Source organism: Meleagris gallopavo, chromosome 16 (genome assembly GCF_000146605.3).
Source record: "Meleagris gallopavo isolate NT-WF06-2002-E0010 breed Aviagen turkey brand Nicholas breeding stock chromosome 16, Turkey_5.1, whole genome shotgun sequence".
In the NCBI taxonomy this organism is placed as follows: Eukaryota; Metazoa; Chordata; class Aves; order Galliformes; family Phasianidae; genus Meleagris; species Meleagris gallopavo.
Window position 1 is genome coordinate 9,831,612 of NC_015026.2, and position 16,330 is coordinate 9,847,941.

The 16,330-nt window shown below is 40.2% G+C and overlaps 1 protein-coding gene across 1 annotated transcript in view; it reads left to right on the top strand.

Annotated features, from left to right (window-relative positions):
• Positions 1-16,330, top strand: part of LOC100551119 (protein sidekick-1) — a 112,903-nt gene that overhangs the window by 84,922 nt on the left and 11,651 nt on the right. The window contains exons 13-16 of the mRNA XM_019620835.2: positions 1,230-1,377; positions 2,254-2,394; positions 5,911-6,092; positions 13,582-13,697. Coding sequence (XP_019476380.1) covers positions 1,230-1,377; positions 2,254-2,394; positions 5,911-6,092; positions 13,582-13,697 — 587 coding nt within the window. The remainder of the gene's footprint in view (positions 1-1,229; positions 1,378-2,253; positions 2,395-5,910; positions 6,093-13,581; positions 13,698-16,330) is intronic.

Sequence of the window (16,330 nt, forward strand, 5' to 3'; positions counted from 1 at the left end):
CAGCATTCCCAGTATTCTGCTGTGTCAGTTTTCTTGTTAAAAAAGACTTTGTTCTCAGAAAGCCATTACTGGAATAAATATATTCTGAATAAATTGAAGATGCAGAGTGTATAGCCCAACAGGCATCACACCCCAGTAGACTTAAACTTGCTAAGGAATCTGCCAGAAAAACACTGAATTAGTGGTTTACATCTTGGTGTGAAGTTTTCCTTTCACATTTGGGACATCTCATCTTCATTTTCAGGCAGACGTGGAGGTGACCTGCCAGGAGCTGCAATGCACTTCTGATGAGCAGCATGCACAGATACATTGCCAAAATCTACAGCTAGCTCCTCAGTCGTTTCCAGAAGTATTTGTAATTTTGAGCAGGGAGCCTGAAAACAGCTGGTATTATTTAAAAACTGAACAAATCTTTAAGTTGGCTGCTTCCATTGCTGTACTGTTGCAGCTCAAACCAATGTCACGTCTTCTTCACTGCTTCAGTCATGACTTTGGGGAGAATATATACCACAGGCTGGAAAGAAAAGAAGTCAGGATATTTAATTTTCAACACGCTTAATTTCTGACCTCTTTGACAACTGGAAAATACAGTTTGGGCATCAGAGGAGCTCAGCGTGTGAAGTATCTGAACTGACAGCAACGGTTTTATAGTACTGCTGGGGCTGTTTATACCAGGGAGCCTTCCTAGGAAATGAGTAGACGGAATGCCAAGTACTGGAAAAAGAATAAAACATGGAGAATCCGAAGCAGAAGCTTTCTCAGGTCTTACAGTGAAGGACTGATTTGGCAGAGAACATCACGCTTCTACACCTGCTTGCAGGCTGGGTAGAAAGATATTCCAAACTGCCTGTGAATTTCATTACAGACCTTCCACCAGAGTCACTCATGGGTGTGGTGTTGTAATGGCCTGCCAAACAGATGGGTTGTGAAATACACAGCCCATCTGTCTTTATCATGCTTGTTTCCTCTTTTATTAAAATGTTAATGAATATAGTTTTTATTTATTATGCCATGACATGTGCAGCATCACTTTCCAGTAGACAAATGTGCAATCTGCATAACCGTGCGGGCTGACAGGAACGTTTCTTTTGCTGGAAAGAAACTTCTTGGTAAAGTTCCTCTGAGGAAAACAAGCAGAGGGAGCCCCATGCAGCCACAGACACATCCTCCCTTCCGCAGAGCTTTCAACAAGCACTTCCACCAATTTCAAATGTTCCTTATTCCGACAGATTCTCCCTGGAAGGTTCACCTATCAAATCTGGACCCGAAGATGACCAGTGTCACTGTGAGTGGACTCACTCCAGCCCGAACCTACCAGTTCAGGGTGTGTGCAGTTAACCAGGTGGGAAAAGGCCAGTACAGCTCCGAGACCAGCAGGTACGGCAAAAATAAACGCCTGCATACTGCGTCCATATGGGAGGAAAAAATGTTGTTTGTGAGAGAATAAAATGAAGTTATCTTTTGCACAATAACCAAGGAGCGGAGCAGTTATCATTACCCAGGTCTCCGGAGAGTGCTCTGCGGCTGTTACTAATTGGTGATAATGGCAATTAGGCGGTGCAGGAAACCAGCACACAATGGGAGAGGTGCCCTCGTGTTTCCAATGTATCAGTGAACAGTATCTTGGAAGGTGGTCAAATGGATGTATGTGCAAGCAAAATATTTTTATTCCTGTTGTGTTAAGTCACTGCAGTTAGCCCTGCAAGGAGTACAGCTTTCACCCAATCATTGCAATGTTACTTCTGGAATTCACCCAGATGTGACATAGAAGGATGGCTTCATCAAATTTAGTTTCAAATGCGTCCCCCTTCCTCTGTGAACCAGAGCTTGCTGTGAGCTTGAATTGCAGAACAGCTGAACTCTAAATGGCTTTTTCAAAATGTAGGAATTTGATATGAAAAATATTGAAAGAGCTGAAAGAAACAATTTGGAAGGAGTCACAGACACTGGACCTGAGCTCTAGCTCATTCAGGCTTGTAATCTTTTTAAAGAGTTGTAGCAGCCTGGGTGATTCAGAGAGAATAAGGTTACCTCAGCTGTCTGTCTTGCTACTTGCTTAACTGATTTCTTATTATGTTGATTTGTTGTAACTATTTCATGCATGTCTTCAGGAGTCTGATCAGCATTGTATTTCTTTCAAGTCATCAGACTTTGATAAACGAAACTGGTTCGCTTGGAGTTGGATCCATGAAATAGAAATGTTGCATATCCTTTATCTTGACAACCACCTCCACCACATTCTTTTGCATTCAGGTTGATGCTACCTGAGGAGCCGCCCAGTGCCCCACCTAAAAACATCGTGGCCAGCGGGCGCACCAATCAGTCCATCATGGTCCAGTGGCAGCCTCCTCCTGAAAGCGAACATAACGGAGTTCTTCATGGGTACATCCTAAGGTGAGTAATTTTCTTCCCTCCAAGGTCTAGAACTAGACTGAGGTGTGCATGAGGAAGCTCTTAATGGTGTGATTCAAGGATGTATGACAAGCGATTCCTAATTCCATCAAATATGGTAGCTATTCTTTACAAACGCCATGGCTGCATTGGTTTGGTACAGACGAGAAAATGCCAGTACTTAAATAACCCAAAGGGTGCAGACATACAAATTCCAGTCTTTCTTGGTTAGTGAGCTCCAGCCTGCTTTTTGCTGTTAGGTGCTCTGGATGAGCCTGCTGTGTGGGCTAGTTTCCTATGGAGACTCTCAGCATCCAGATAACTTTTTTCCATTTTCAAATATTCTAATTATGATAAAGTGTTTACATGGGAAGTTGGTACAGTGCAGCCTGTGCATTGCAGATGTATTTGTGCTTATTACAACCTCAGCTTACTGCTCGAGAGTTTAACTACCTTACCAAAAACACAACAAAGGACTCCTGCGCTATGGAAGAGCAAGAATAGAATCAATAACTATCAGTTTTGTGCCAAACAAAATGGAGAGGGGGAATGACAGGTCAAACGCTTCATGGCAGACCTTGATTTGGTTTTGAAAATTGGTCAATTGAGTGAGATTCTTTCAGTCTCAGCTGTATTAAAGAAAAAAGATTGAGACAGTAACTGGGAATCAGTAATTCATTCAATCTTTTGCTTACATGGGATTTATTTTTAGGAAAGGGTGCTGCCACACCAAGAGACTTTGCTGAGCACTTCCTTTTTCTTATTTTTTAGGACTCAGTTATTCACTCCTGCCCAATTCATCTACAGCTTACTGGATTATTTGGCTTCCTACATTTCCTGCTATGTTAGCAGCCAGCTGGGGCCACCCCTTTCATAAGGGAGGCACTATCTAAATCAGAATTTTTGTGGGAAACTCCCAAGCACTGCACCCCCACTGATGTATTTCCTGCTGATGCTTATAGCCTATTGCAGGCAGGTTGCTGACATTTTTAACACAGGGTCTTCCAGCCCTATTAAAAGTTAACTAAATGCTATAGTATAAATGCCAGTCTCCTGTTTGTGCTGTGCTCCTGCTTTTGCTGGCATGGGTGGAAATTGTTTTCTGGTGCTGCAATGTTGGTGAGTTCCCAAAATAGAACTGGAAAGTTCCTTCACTCTATAGGCAGAGCTGAAGATGGTTAATCTCCCTGTCACCTGTACTGAGCCTATGACAGTGGTGAGCCACTGGAAGGAATGCTGTGGTTTTAAGAGCTGGGGCTCAGTTTGAAAGCAGTGCCAGTCATCACTATCGGGTGGGAAGTGATGCTTCAGCTTCTGCCCTTAGCTAAATCTTATCAAGAGAGCTGGGCACCCTTTGGCATAGGATACAACGTTGTTTGTACAGTTCTTTCCTTCAAACAAACCTACTGAACGATGGGATTAACTCCTAAGCTACTTCTGGTGTGTCTGAACCAATCTCAGCATTAGGTCAAAAGCAATCCTGTAACCTCCCACTTCTGGCAATCTGCTCCATTTAATCTGTATAGCATTTTCAGTCATGTTTAGCTTAAGAGTTTTCTACAACTGTTATTAGCATAATTGATTCTGGTCCTCACTATAACATCTCTTTCCATTTTAATAGGGAGTGATCATATTCATTATGCTCAATCTGTGGACATTTTTGATGTCTACACATTTTGTCTAGACCACAGAGCAGCAAAAGCATTTATTCAAAAGGAATTTAAGATTATCATATAAAAGCACAGCTGTCCCAGGTAATAAACCAAGCTGTTCTCCCAAGTCAGGCTGTGTGGCCGCAGCAATATGTGTGCTGACGAAAGGTCTTTCTGCACTGATTTCTATAGAATTAGGATACACCACCGTGCATCCCGGAGACCTGATGCTGAAGACATGCAAGATACTAAATTGATGGAACACCTGATCTTTAAAAGTGAAGGTGCACTGCACAAGTCACATAGAGTATACATCAAAGTCCACGGTGAGAAAAATCATGAAGACATGACATTTCTGCACTGGCCTTCTTTCTCTGCCCTTTTTCTCCCTGGCAGTATTGCATTTAGGGGAGTGCCATCTAACAGCATAATAGATTAAATCACAGGAGCACTCTGCACCTTGTCTGCTAGGTGTGAGACAAAACAGCTCTGCGCCAACAATCGGCTTTGCCAAGATGCATACAGCCTTGGCAGGAGACAAATAAAGGAATAGGTAGATGTCACATAAAGTAGAAAGAAAGAAAGGAAGAAAGAAAGAAAGAAAGAAAGGCATTCAATAAACTCAGCTGAGAGCTGATACTTCCTTATTTCCATTTGTATTTCATAAAGGGAATTGTAGGATCACAGATGCTGAGTATGACAAAATACAGTCAGATGAGGAACTCTGCAACAGAGGAGAAGGGGGTGGTCGGTGATCAAGAGCTGACCTGATTAAGGGAAGAAAATCTGTTGCTGAAATACTTGTGGAAGTTGTCTAGCTGTACAGATTTAACTCAGATAAATTTAAAATCAGTCCCTAAGATGTCAACAAAATTGTTCTGTGCTATAAGATTTTGGTGCTCATTGTGAGGCAAAAGATGAACGAAAGTGAATAAAACTATTGTGGTGAATAAGAACCCAAACGTTCCTATATTTGTCTGTTTTGGTGGGACAGCAGTGCCCCACCACCCTGACTTGGTCACTGTGTTTCTGACTTGGTGTAATGTTAGCACATCACAAGCATCCATTGTACCATTTCAACAAAGGAAGGAAAACACACGGAGTTATTCACATTCAGAGATTTGTAAGGTTTGTTTGTTTTCCGTAGCTTATTTATTCTCCGTACTTTCTTGGCCTAAAGAGACCCATCAAAAGAGCTGTTTTATGTAATACAGTTTCTACAGGGGAAAATATATTCTGTTTTCCAGCTTCTTGTGCTTCAGCAAAGGGTTTGTCTGGGTGTACGCCACTCACCCTTACCTGGTTCAGCCCTCCTAAATTTCCATGCTTAACCAATCCTTCCATCTCAAATTTATTCAGTCCTTATTTTAATTGCACCATGAAGTAAATCCAGGTGGGAGTCAGAGATGGCAGTGCCCACAGCTCCCGAAGGTCAGAGCCCTTTGAGTTCTCCTTTTCAGACTTCAGAGGAGGAAAAGAGCATTTCTCAAGCTGATTTACAGCAGCACCCTGATAAAAATCACATCTGGGCAATTTTTCCTACTAAATCACAGGTTTTACTAGACAAGCCACATTTAAAAAGCTGTAATTTTTCTGCAGCCATAAAGTAGGATAAAATACCCATTTTGTTTAGCCCTGTGCGTGTAATCTCAGTGAGATCAGATTATAAATACTATGGCAGTCAAACCAGACGTGATCTTATCAGGAGTTAGTCTGTTGTTTCTCATTAGTTTTCATTATTCTTTGTATAATTCTACTGTAAAAGCGAGGATATTACCTGTTCACAAAAAAGCTATTTTGTTAGTCAGGATATTCTCTGTAATTGATACCAGCCAATTAACTGCAAGTTTTTCTTCCCATCTGATAGGTATCGTCTGGCTGGCCTCCCTGGAGAATACCAGTATAAAAACATTACCAGTGCAGAAATTAACTACTGCTTAGTGACAGACCTGATCATTTGGACCCAGTATGAAATCCAGGTGGCATCTTACAATGGAGCTGGGCTGGGAGCCTTCAGCAGACCTGTGACTGAGTACACTCTGCAGGGAGGTGAGCAAATCAGAACAAGACATTCTTTATTGTCACAGTTTAATGCATCTTTTCCTATGGAGAAGATGGTAGTCACAGCTAAGAACTTGTAAATGAATGGTCAGTTCAGTCAAATCCAGTAGGCAGCTCTGGGGAGAAAGAAAGAAAATAGGAAACAGAAATTCAAGCGCCTAAGCAGAAACAAAATAAGACCCTACTGCTATCCTTTTTTTAGAAAAAGCTGTGCATGAGCTCAGAATTTATCTATTTTTTCTGACCTTCATGATGACATCTCAGCGCGCTAGCAGGTCAGAATCATCTGCAGCTGAAGTTATAAATAGAGATGCTGGAGAGAGCTGGGGTCTGTGGAATGGATTTATAGGACACGTGAGGTGCAGGGGCAGAGGCTCCTCCTGTAGGAGCGGCATAAAGAGTATGGCAGGGAATTGGGTTTATGGTGGTCAAGATATGCAATATGCCACACAGGCAATACTTGAGACAAGCACAGAGCAAACCTGTGCCATCAGTTCTGATGGTCACCGAATAGCTTGCTTTAGAAATGTGGGATAAACTTTAAGGGAACTGTAGAAAAAGAAATATAGCCTGTGTAGAAAGCATGTTTTGTAGCACTTTGGGAACGGTGCAGACATTTGCAAAGGAAGATAAAATGATCTTTAAAGCCCTGATTTTTATGTTATGGCCCTTCCATACCTTTCTGGTAAATGCCTTAAGAAGGGTATAAATTACATTCAAAATAGGATATGTAATTACTTTTTACAACCAGTGTAAGGCATGTTTACACCTCTAGATTGGTATAAAAATCTGTAGGATAATTAAGTACCAGGCCCTTAAAGCTTTCTTATATTCCCATAATTAAGGGATTGTGCTGGATTCTGAGCACTGGACAGTACATGGTCCCTACATTATTGGTCATAAAACAATTAAACTATTTTAAAAGCTTGCAGTTTTACAGAACAGTAAATTTATAGTCAGTGAAGATTACGTAGTTGTTTGTTAATTGTTACTAGGAGTTCATTATAACACGATTAGATGCAGCTTGAGTTGTAGGGAGATCTTTAAGAAAAGATTATTTGCATACAATACTAATTAACCACAACAATTAAAATGGGAATCTATCTGTATTTTGTCTTAGGGCATCTAAACCCTCACAGTTTAGAGGAGTCTAGACACACTCAACATCTTTCTAGAAGTATTTATAGCAGACCTTGAAATGCTGTTTTAAAAATTCCTTCTCTTTACAGCCAGGATTAATGTTTTGTATCCCACCATTCTCCACTGAGAATTGGTTTGCACGCAGAATTTGAATCTATGTTGTGAATATGCTTGCAACTCATTACTTTGTTTATTTAGACATTTTAAGCTATCGTATCACCTTAACCTTCCATCTGTTAAGATTCAAGTTTGGACTTCACACTCTTTTTTTCTTAGAATCAGCTTCCCTGCAGCTGATTCTAATTTCCCTTGATATTATGTGCTGTTATCATCATCCTTTATTGATTTGCTGTCCATTGTCATTTATAAGGGTATAAATCCTCTGTTATAAATTAAGAGAAATCAGTCCTGCATCCATATTAAGTATTTGGAGTGTTTATACTGCATGACTGCATGCACTGGCCTGGTTGTCTCAATATAGTTTCTGGCTATTCAGCATTGGGCAGGCATAGATGGAAAAACTGGTTATTTCTTATTTTTTTTATAACTGCATTTAATAACAGCAGTACATAATTACTTCATGGATGCTAGAAGCTGCCATCTCCAAATAGATGCCTTACTGGGTTTCTGTGCAAATCACTGAAGTCTGCTCTAAAAAGAGCCTGAATTCTTTTTACGTTTAGTATTGAAAAGAAGGGAGGGTAGCTAGAATGGGTGTAGTTGGAAATTGGATTAATATAAAGACTCCATAAGTAACGTACTGCTGTCCAAAACCCTGCTCATTTATCTTTCCTGCAGTTGGGAAATGACAGGAGAAACCAGTGTTTTCTTGCTCTAGAATGTCCTTCCCGAACCAGACCGGCAGGAGTACAGAAAGCCATGTGTGAAAATGCCCTGTAAATCACACTCTGATTTTAATACGAGCCGAGATAAATGTCAAAGACACTCACTCCCATCTATCCCTCTCTCCTGCTATGACCACCACCACCTCTATTCTGACATGCATTAAACGATGTGAGCCGTGCTGGCAAGAACCTGTCTGTCTGCTGATGAAAAATACCTGAAATACCTCGTATTAATCAAACGTGCTCTGCAGTCAAAGCCTGGCAGGAAATGAGCACTGGGAGCTGATCACCCCATTGGCAGGAGCAGATCAGCACATTGGCATCTTTGTCGGGAAGAATATTGACTGGCCATACAAGCTGTGGATTTATACCACAACCCGCTCCATTAATCCCTTATTAGCCCTCTGGCATTGTGTTAGCCACTGATAACTAATCAGCCACTCAAAGCTCTTCAAATATTTCCAGCCTCTGCAATGCAGCCAAACTAGCAAGATGCTGAAAGATGATCTAAACCTGTAGTGAGACTGGCACGTAATGTCAGCTAGATAAAATGTCAGCAAGACTTACTGCCAAAGCACTGAACTGCTGAGCTCCGGGGTCAGGCAGTTTGACTGTCTCTAAATCTTGAAAGTCTTTTCAGAGTGATATTCAGCGTAATCCTTTGATGCTCTGTGTATATAGGTCTTCCTTCATCAGAGCTTCTCCAGCTGTTCCTTACTTTGATGTTACTTTTCACAGGGATTTGGACCAGCCTTCCGCATAGGGCAAATTTTACTTATTTAAACAGTGTCCCACAGGACATTTCATTGCCATATGAAAAACTGAAGTTTTCCAATATCTTTTCATATGAGTGGCTTTGTGAGGTGTACAAATGTCTTTCTGTATGGCGGTGATGTTGTTTCTGCTCAGTACTGTTGGCCCTGTTTAGCATTTTCTACAGAATGATTTGAGAAAGCAATCTTCCAGCTTTTACTTTGGGGCTATCCCTTTTATCTCAGTAGCATGAATATTTTTGAGCTTCTCTTTCCATGAAAATCTCTCTCAGATTTAGCCAAGGCAAGGTGTGTAATTAGAGCTTTCATTAGAATCCTTGCATTGGAATTAACCTTTTTTTGTCTACTTTAGCTGATGCACTTTTCTGTTGATGCACATCCCAAAGCCAGTCTTATGTCCTTATTATGTTCATAAGCCTTAATGTGTCATTTGACATTGTTTTATGTAAATACTGTGCTGTGCATGGACACCTTGAAAGGCCAGGAATGTCTCAACAAAAGATAATAGACTTTTCCCTAAGTTTTTCCTTAGTTTTCCCTTAGGCTTTTTCACCGAAAGTCTTCATGTGGCAAACTTCCCTCACCAACAGCCATGAAGCATCCATGGATGCTGGTTTGGGTATGGCTGCTGCTGTGCAGAAGGAGGTCGGAGCTGTAGCATCAGGATTTTGTAGCTCTAGGGTTTATCACTGTTAGGTGTCATTTGCCATCTCCTGCTTTGCATTGCTTTTAATGGCTTTACAAAGGCCATGGAATTAGCGGTTGTCTCGGTGAGGCCTCTCACTCGCACTTCTTAATAAAGAAGTGAAATTTTGTCCTTGAGAGAAAGGAACAGAGGCATTTTCCAGCTGCAGGAAGCAGAACTCAGCAGTTGGTGCCAAACCTTGTACTTCTGAATTTCAGACTTTGGCACGTGTAGAAGAGCAGAGAGCCCTGTGTCCATGCACCTGCTGCTGCTCAGAACACAGCACGGCTTGGTGGCAGGTGGGCAGGGGAAGAGGCTTTGCAGGAAGAACTCTCCCCACAGCTCCCAGTGCACTGAAAGAGCCAAGTCCTCACACAGAGAAAACCTGCAGCTCCCTGAGCCTGCCGTGCTGAGACATGGAAGCTGCCAGCCCAGAATTCGGGAGGTTGGGAGGAGCAGGAGACTTCTCCAGGCCTTTGTCGGAGATCTGTATTTAAGACCTGCAGTCTGGCTGTGGGAAACTGTGCAGGGTTTACATGCTACTTGCACATGGCTACAGACAGAATAATTACGTGTACACATGCTTAACCTGATTGCCTTCTCTTCTCTCAATTATCCCGTCAGGCAAACCCTTTTAATGGCTTTTATCTAGAGTGCTTCCATGACCTTTTCTGCTTAGAATGCTGCACATTAACTTGCAGTCCCCCGAGCTGAGCTCTTAACAGATTTCCAACAGTATGAACTTTGTAGGGAAGAAAGTAACAGTTGGTTTTGTCTGACCAATTTGATCTGCAGTTCCAAGATGACTCCCAGATGGGTCTCCGGTGTGAGATGGTTTAAGAATGCTTGCAAAAATCGTGAAGGACAGATTTAAAAACCAAGCACGTAAATACTTGGGGATTGCTTTTGAAACAGCTATTTGACATCAGTAGCTCCTGTACTGCTTGACAACAAGGAACTTGTGGGAAGAGGTTAGCTATCCACTGCCAAGTTAGGAAATGTTTTATGGGGACAGCTGCAGCTTCAGCAAGGTGCTGGCTGTGGCCTGGGGAAGGTATCTGAGTTCTGAACTGATCGGAAGGTTGGCTCTGGTTTAGCTTCTCTCAAACTTTTTCCTTTTTTAATGCAAAACTGTTCAGATACCCAAGGAGGCCTTTAAGATCAGAACATAAAAGGAGAACTTTATACCATCACTTTGAAGTAAATTTGAGGTCACAATGCCAATATTTTACTGATTAAAATATAAAAATGTATTATATCACATCTGCAGTATAATTAAGCTTATGCATATTAGATAGACCATGTTCTTTCCATCTTTTAAATATGTTCATTGTGATGCAGATGTTGATACTTCAATGAAGATTCTGAAGATGAATTGTAATATAAATCATGATTTCCAGCATTCTGAAGCGTTCAGGTTTTCTGCTCATGATTTTTATCCTTTCTCTTATCATAGCAGGTTCTCTTTGTGCTGTGATGATTTATTCTCATTTCAGAGAATTACTTCCTAATGAAAGAAAAATATTTCACTCATTAGAAGAAATAATTAACTCATGTGGTTATACACATTTCCAAAAGTGCAGTAAACCTATCCTAAAGTGCTTACCCAGCTTTTGCATGGTGTGCTACATTAAGGGCTATCAGTGAATCTTCCTCCCACTGCCAAGTTCTGTATTTCTTTGAGTGGGGCTGTTGGTTAACAGCTTATGGGGTGAGGTATAAACTACAGTTTTTATGCATCACAAGATCAGCATAGCCAAATAAAGTGATCACGTTCAACAGAAGGAAGAGGAGTGAGTTGAGGGGAGAATCCTCAGCTGATTTATCCTTTGGAACAGAAAAAGATGAAATTAGCGATGAAATCCAGATGACTTTCTGATAAGTAGCTAATTCAGAAGTTTCTTGTACAGTTTTCTGCTTCAATAACAAATCTCTGGTGGCTACACAATCAGAATATTCCAATATGTAGGAAAGAATGAATTTTGATTTTTAAAAATTCTTACCCTATCAATTATACAATTGATTGTATAATCATAATTGAACATGAGCAAATTGAAGCACACTTAGGGGCTCTCATAATAAACAGGTTCATCAATAAGTGAATTCATTTCAATAAGTGAAAATACATTAGTAGGAGAATGAAGCCGAAGCAACTCATTAAGACTCTATATTGACTGTAATATGGTTGGCTGTATTTCTGGATGATTGGATGAATAACTTAAGTACAAAAACTTTACGATGTCCTCGGGTTGATAAGATTATTACAACCTTCCAAAGGCATATAAGGAATTATGATACATGGCAAAAAAGGAAATAGGGCCTACATTTTAATGAAAAATTACAATAGTATCAGATCAATTTGTTTTTTAGTGCTCAATAATTAAGTATAGTTCATAAAGTGTGACACCAAGCTTTAAATTAGGGCAAAACAATTCCAAACAATATGCCATTTCTGATGTTAAAAAAACGAACGTGCATTTTCAAATTTTCAAACCAGTTGTCATCAGGGAGTTTTAGTGTCAGAGGGCATGGAAGTAGATGTTCTTGGCTTCTTTCAAACCTGACATCTTCAAGGATTTCTCCAGGTTTCTGAGTTGATATTTCTAAGCTGTGGATGTCTTTGATAGTTGTACACTGTCCTAGCTCTGTTGGCTGCAGTCTTGCTATACCTTGTACACCAGTTAAGAATAACAGCCCTTTATGTCTCCTTCAAACAAGTATAGCTTTTGGTGGACAAAGGGACTTTTTTACATTTTTGAAGATAATGTCTTCATTTCTCCTCCATACAAAGACACATCTTCCAAAGATACTTTGAAGCTTTAAAAGTTTGTGACCTGTTTTTGAGAAGTATGGAGCAAACTAGCATTTCTCAGTGGGAATTACAGATACTTTTGAGAAGCTTGGGTCATTGGGCTTTACTAGAATTTCTCCCTTGGAAGCAAAAGGAACAAAGTTTTCAAGCTTCAAAACCACTTGTGGATAGTTCCTCTTTCATAGAATACAAATGTACATGGCTGTCAATATCCATGTTTTTGAAGCTTTATTAAACTTATTTTTTTAGGATTCAAAGGATACTAAGGATATTAGTACTTTTTTTTTTTTTAAATACTCAAATAGCAGCTTATTAAACTTACTACAAGCCTGATAGTTTCAGCAAAATAGACCCGACTTAGTATTCCTTCCTCTGAAAACTATGGAAATGGCATCATAAAGTAATGAGTTCAAGAAATGGGCCGGAAGGTATTTAAAGAGATGCTGTGTTAAATGGCAAAATACGTGGTGGGGTTGTTGTGGGGTTTTTTTTGAAGCCAGTATGCCTCTATGTTTCATGCTTTTTGTTTTATTTTGGAGAGACGTGCTCATTAAACACTTGATATGAAATGCTTACACAACTTGTAGCAATTTGAGGCTGCATTGGTTCAGATTATATATAATAAGTTCAATATAATGAATGATTATCTTACCAAGATAAAATGAAAACTTCTTCAATTCCCATGAAAAATCTTTGTTGTATGTGATATGACTCGTCTTAATTTTTTAAGCAGCAATAAATAATAAACAGATCTTGTCACCAGATTATAATTCAGAATTAGAATTTTGATTGTTCTGATCCCATGTTTGCTAGTTTGAGCCTGGGAACTGCATGATATTAAAAGACTCAAGAAATTTCTTGGTGAAGCTTCATTTCTCTGTGCAGTCATGGATAATTGAAAGAGAGATGTTCACCTATCATTACCTAGCTTCTGTCTCAAGTCTTTATGCGAAACTCATTGTGGAGTAATAAGCTCAGAAATCATTTCAACCCCTCCCCTTGAACGAATTTCTGAGAGAACATGAGAAATAACTCAATTACCACTCTTTCCAAATCGTTGCTAGTTTCCCTATCACGAGAAGTGCATCCTTTTCTCTAGGTTGTTATTACTTTGTGACTCACAAGTGGCAGCGAATAGGTTCAATGCTCATCTTTCTCTTTTGCTCCCTCACCCCTCTGCCATTCTGTTTGATTTACTTTTCCTCTCTGCTGATGGGAGCAGTGCCGACAGCTCCGCCGCAGAACGTGCAGGTGGAAGCCGTGAACTCCACCACCATCCAGTTCCTCTGGAGCCCTCCACCCCAACAGTTCATCAATGGTATAAACCAAGGATACAAGGTAAATAGAAGGAAGATTTCTTTAACTTCGTTTGCTTTAACAGTCGTGGTGTATAACAATCAGAAATTGAATCTAATAATCTATGAATGTCCTAGATGATAGTATATATGAAGGGATATCTTGTAGAAGCAAAACGAGAGTACTGAGCAGTTGTTTCTCCTAATATTACTTCCACTGGTTTATGTGAGTTCTGAGAAGGAAGTATGTCGTAGGCTGGACATTCTAATACCTTTGTCATTTACCTGGAGAATTTCCAAAGCCAAAAAGCAGTTTGATGTCAAACAGCAGAGGAGGCACGTCGCTGTGCCACTGAAAATCAGCCCTGAGATTCCTATCTACTCTAATGCAAAACTCCCATTCATTTAATTAGGAACCAAAATGTCACACCAAATATTTGTCTTAACTTTCCCACTGTGTTGATTTTGGAGATGTAGAAATGTAAAATTCTTAATCACGCTTGATGGAGCGGCGTTGACGCGGCACGTCCTTGTTGATGGGGCAGCTGGCAATATCTATTAACAGCGCACAGCAGAGAGTGCTTCACGGAGCACTTGTGGGTCCTTTCACCAGTGGAGTGTTTGCTAAGGAGGGAGCTGAGTGCTTTATTTCTGTCTCTCAGGAAGGACTGCTTAATAGAAACTCCTCAAGCAGTTCAGCAGCGGGCATATAATTTAGGAAGCATTTAAAAACATTCTTAGAAGGAACAAAGAGAAATCTTGCAGCGATCGCAGAGCAGGACGAGGAAGATGGGCAGGTTTTGTTAGCAGGAGAAGGAAGCTTGGTGTAGCTGTTGGGTGAGGGAATGTTGGCTGAGCTGAGGAGGATGTGCAGTTCAGAAGATAGGCTGTGAACTGTGGGTGCATTTTTGGAGTTTGAGAATCACAGAATAATAGAACCATAGAATGACTTGGGTTGGAATGGACCTCAAGGATTGTGAAGCTCCAAGCCCCAGACACATGCAGGGCCACCAACCTCCATGTCTAATACTAAACCAGGCTGCCCAGGGCCCCATCCAACCTGGCCTTGGACACCTCCAGGGATGGGGCATCCACAGCCTCTTTGGGCAGCCTGAGAAGACTTGATACTTCTCTGAGATGTTTCAAAGTGATGGAGAAACTGAGGTAAATGTATGCAGGTGTGTTTTAACATTCTTTTTCCCATTTCTCATAAGGAAATTATTTCTCATACAGAGCAGTGATGGTTGCACAATCCCCAGTTGAAGCAGCATGTGTGTGTAAAAGTGTATGTCTTTTTTCCCAAGAAAGCATCAGCTCTCAGGACTGGGTTACTGACAGGGTATTTAGGCTACAGAAGTATATCCTGAAATAGAAGCAGCTGGCTTCTGCTTGGGCTGTAGAGAATGAACGAACACACTTTGGGGGTCAGTGGACTGCAGCACACCATAATTATCTGGTGCCAATCCAAACGTGGTGAGCTCAGTCAGATTTGGAGAAGCCATCTTTTAGCTTTTTGTTCTTTGTTTTATTCAAATGCATCTTCAGTACAAAGAGCCTTAATCTCATCACCTGGGTACCTCCAATTCAAATTTCGATTTAATTATCAATTTTATAAAATAAACAAAATCACGATTTGTATCTGTCAACATTCAGTAAAAGTTTCTGAGATTATCACAATTTCTCTTTACTTGGAGTTCTTTGATTGCATTAAATTGCAACAGCTTTATAATTTCTCATGGGGTTTGTGAATTGCAGCACAAAGACTGTGAGAACAGTTCTGTGACAGTTACTTTACTGCATAGTTTATTTTGTGTAATTTATACATACCAGTACCAAAGCTAGGCCTTTGCTTTACTTCAGGATTAAACCCATTTTGTCCTTTAACAGACAAAATTGTTCACTTTTATTTCCAGCACGTTTTCTATAGAATGTGCAATGATATTCAGTCTAATGTTCAGTCCCTCAAAGTTATTAATGCCAATTGTAATCCACAAAGGTGATTTAGAAAAGAAAATAAAACTTACTATTCCATCAACCATTATCCGGTTTTTATCTTTTCTTTGAAATTTATTTGCATTTCAAGAAGTAGTAAAGTGCACCTTTCAAATATGAAATATTTCTAACGAAATGACTCCTTATAGTGCTTTAACTGTGCTTTCTGACTATAAGGAGTATAGTCTCATTATCAGCCAATAGATGTTGGCGAAATGTGTTAAATATGGCTCAATAATTTCAGGCATCTACTCATGTTTATGAGCCTGAAATCAATACAAGTAGCATGATTTACACAGATGCTGAGGAAGGCATAGAATTTTAGCATGCTTGTGTAAGCCACACGATAAGGATTTTTGGACATAATAGAAATTTCCGAAGCACTCAAAAGCTTCAGGCCCTGAAGTTGTTAAGGTGATTTCAAAAATTGTTTTAACATTTTGAAGTCATTTGCAAAAAATCAACTTCTGAAGTTCTCATTTAGGTAGTTACAGACAAGGTATTCTACCCTAAGAAACACTGATAGCCCAGCAGAGCCACTGACATGTCTGAAACCTGGAAGAACTATGACTTGCCAAGCACCTTACTTTAAATGCATAGAAATTTCATCAGGAGCCTCACTTTTGGGACTTAGGTGCTGAAAACTGTGCTAATCCTTCTTAAAGCCATGTTCTTTCTGTAGTT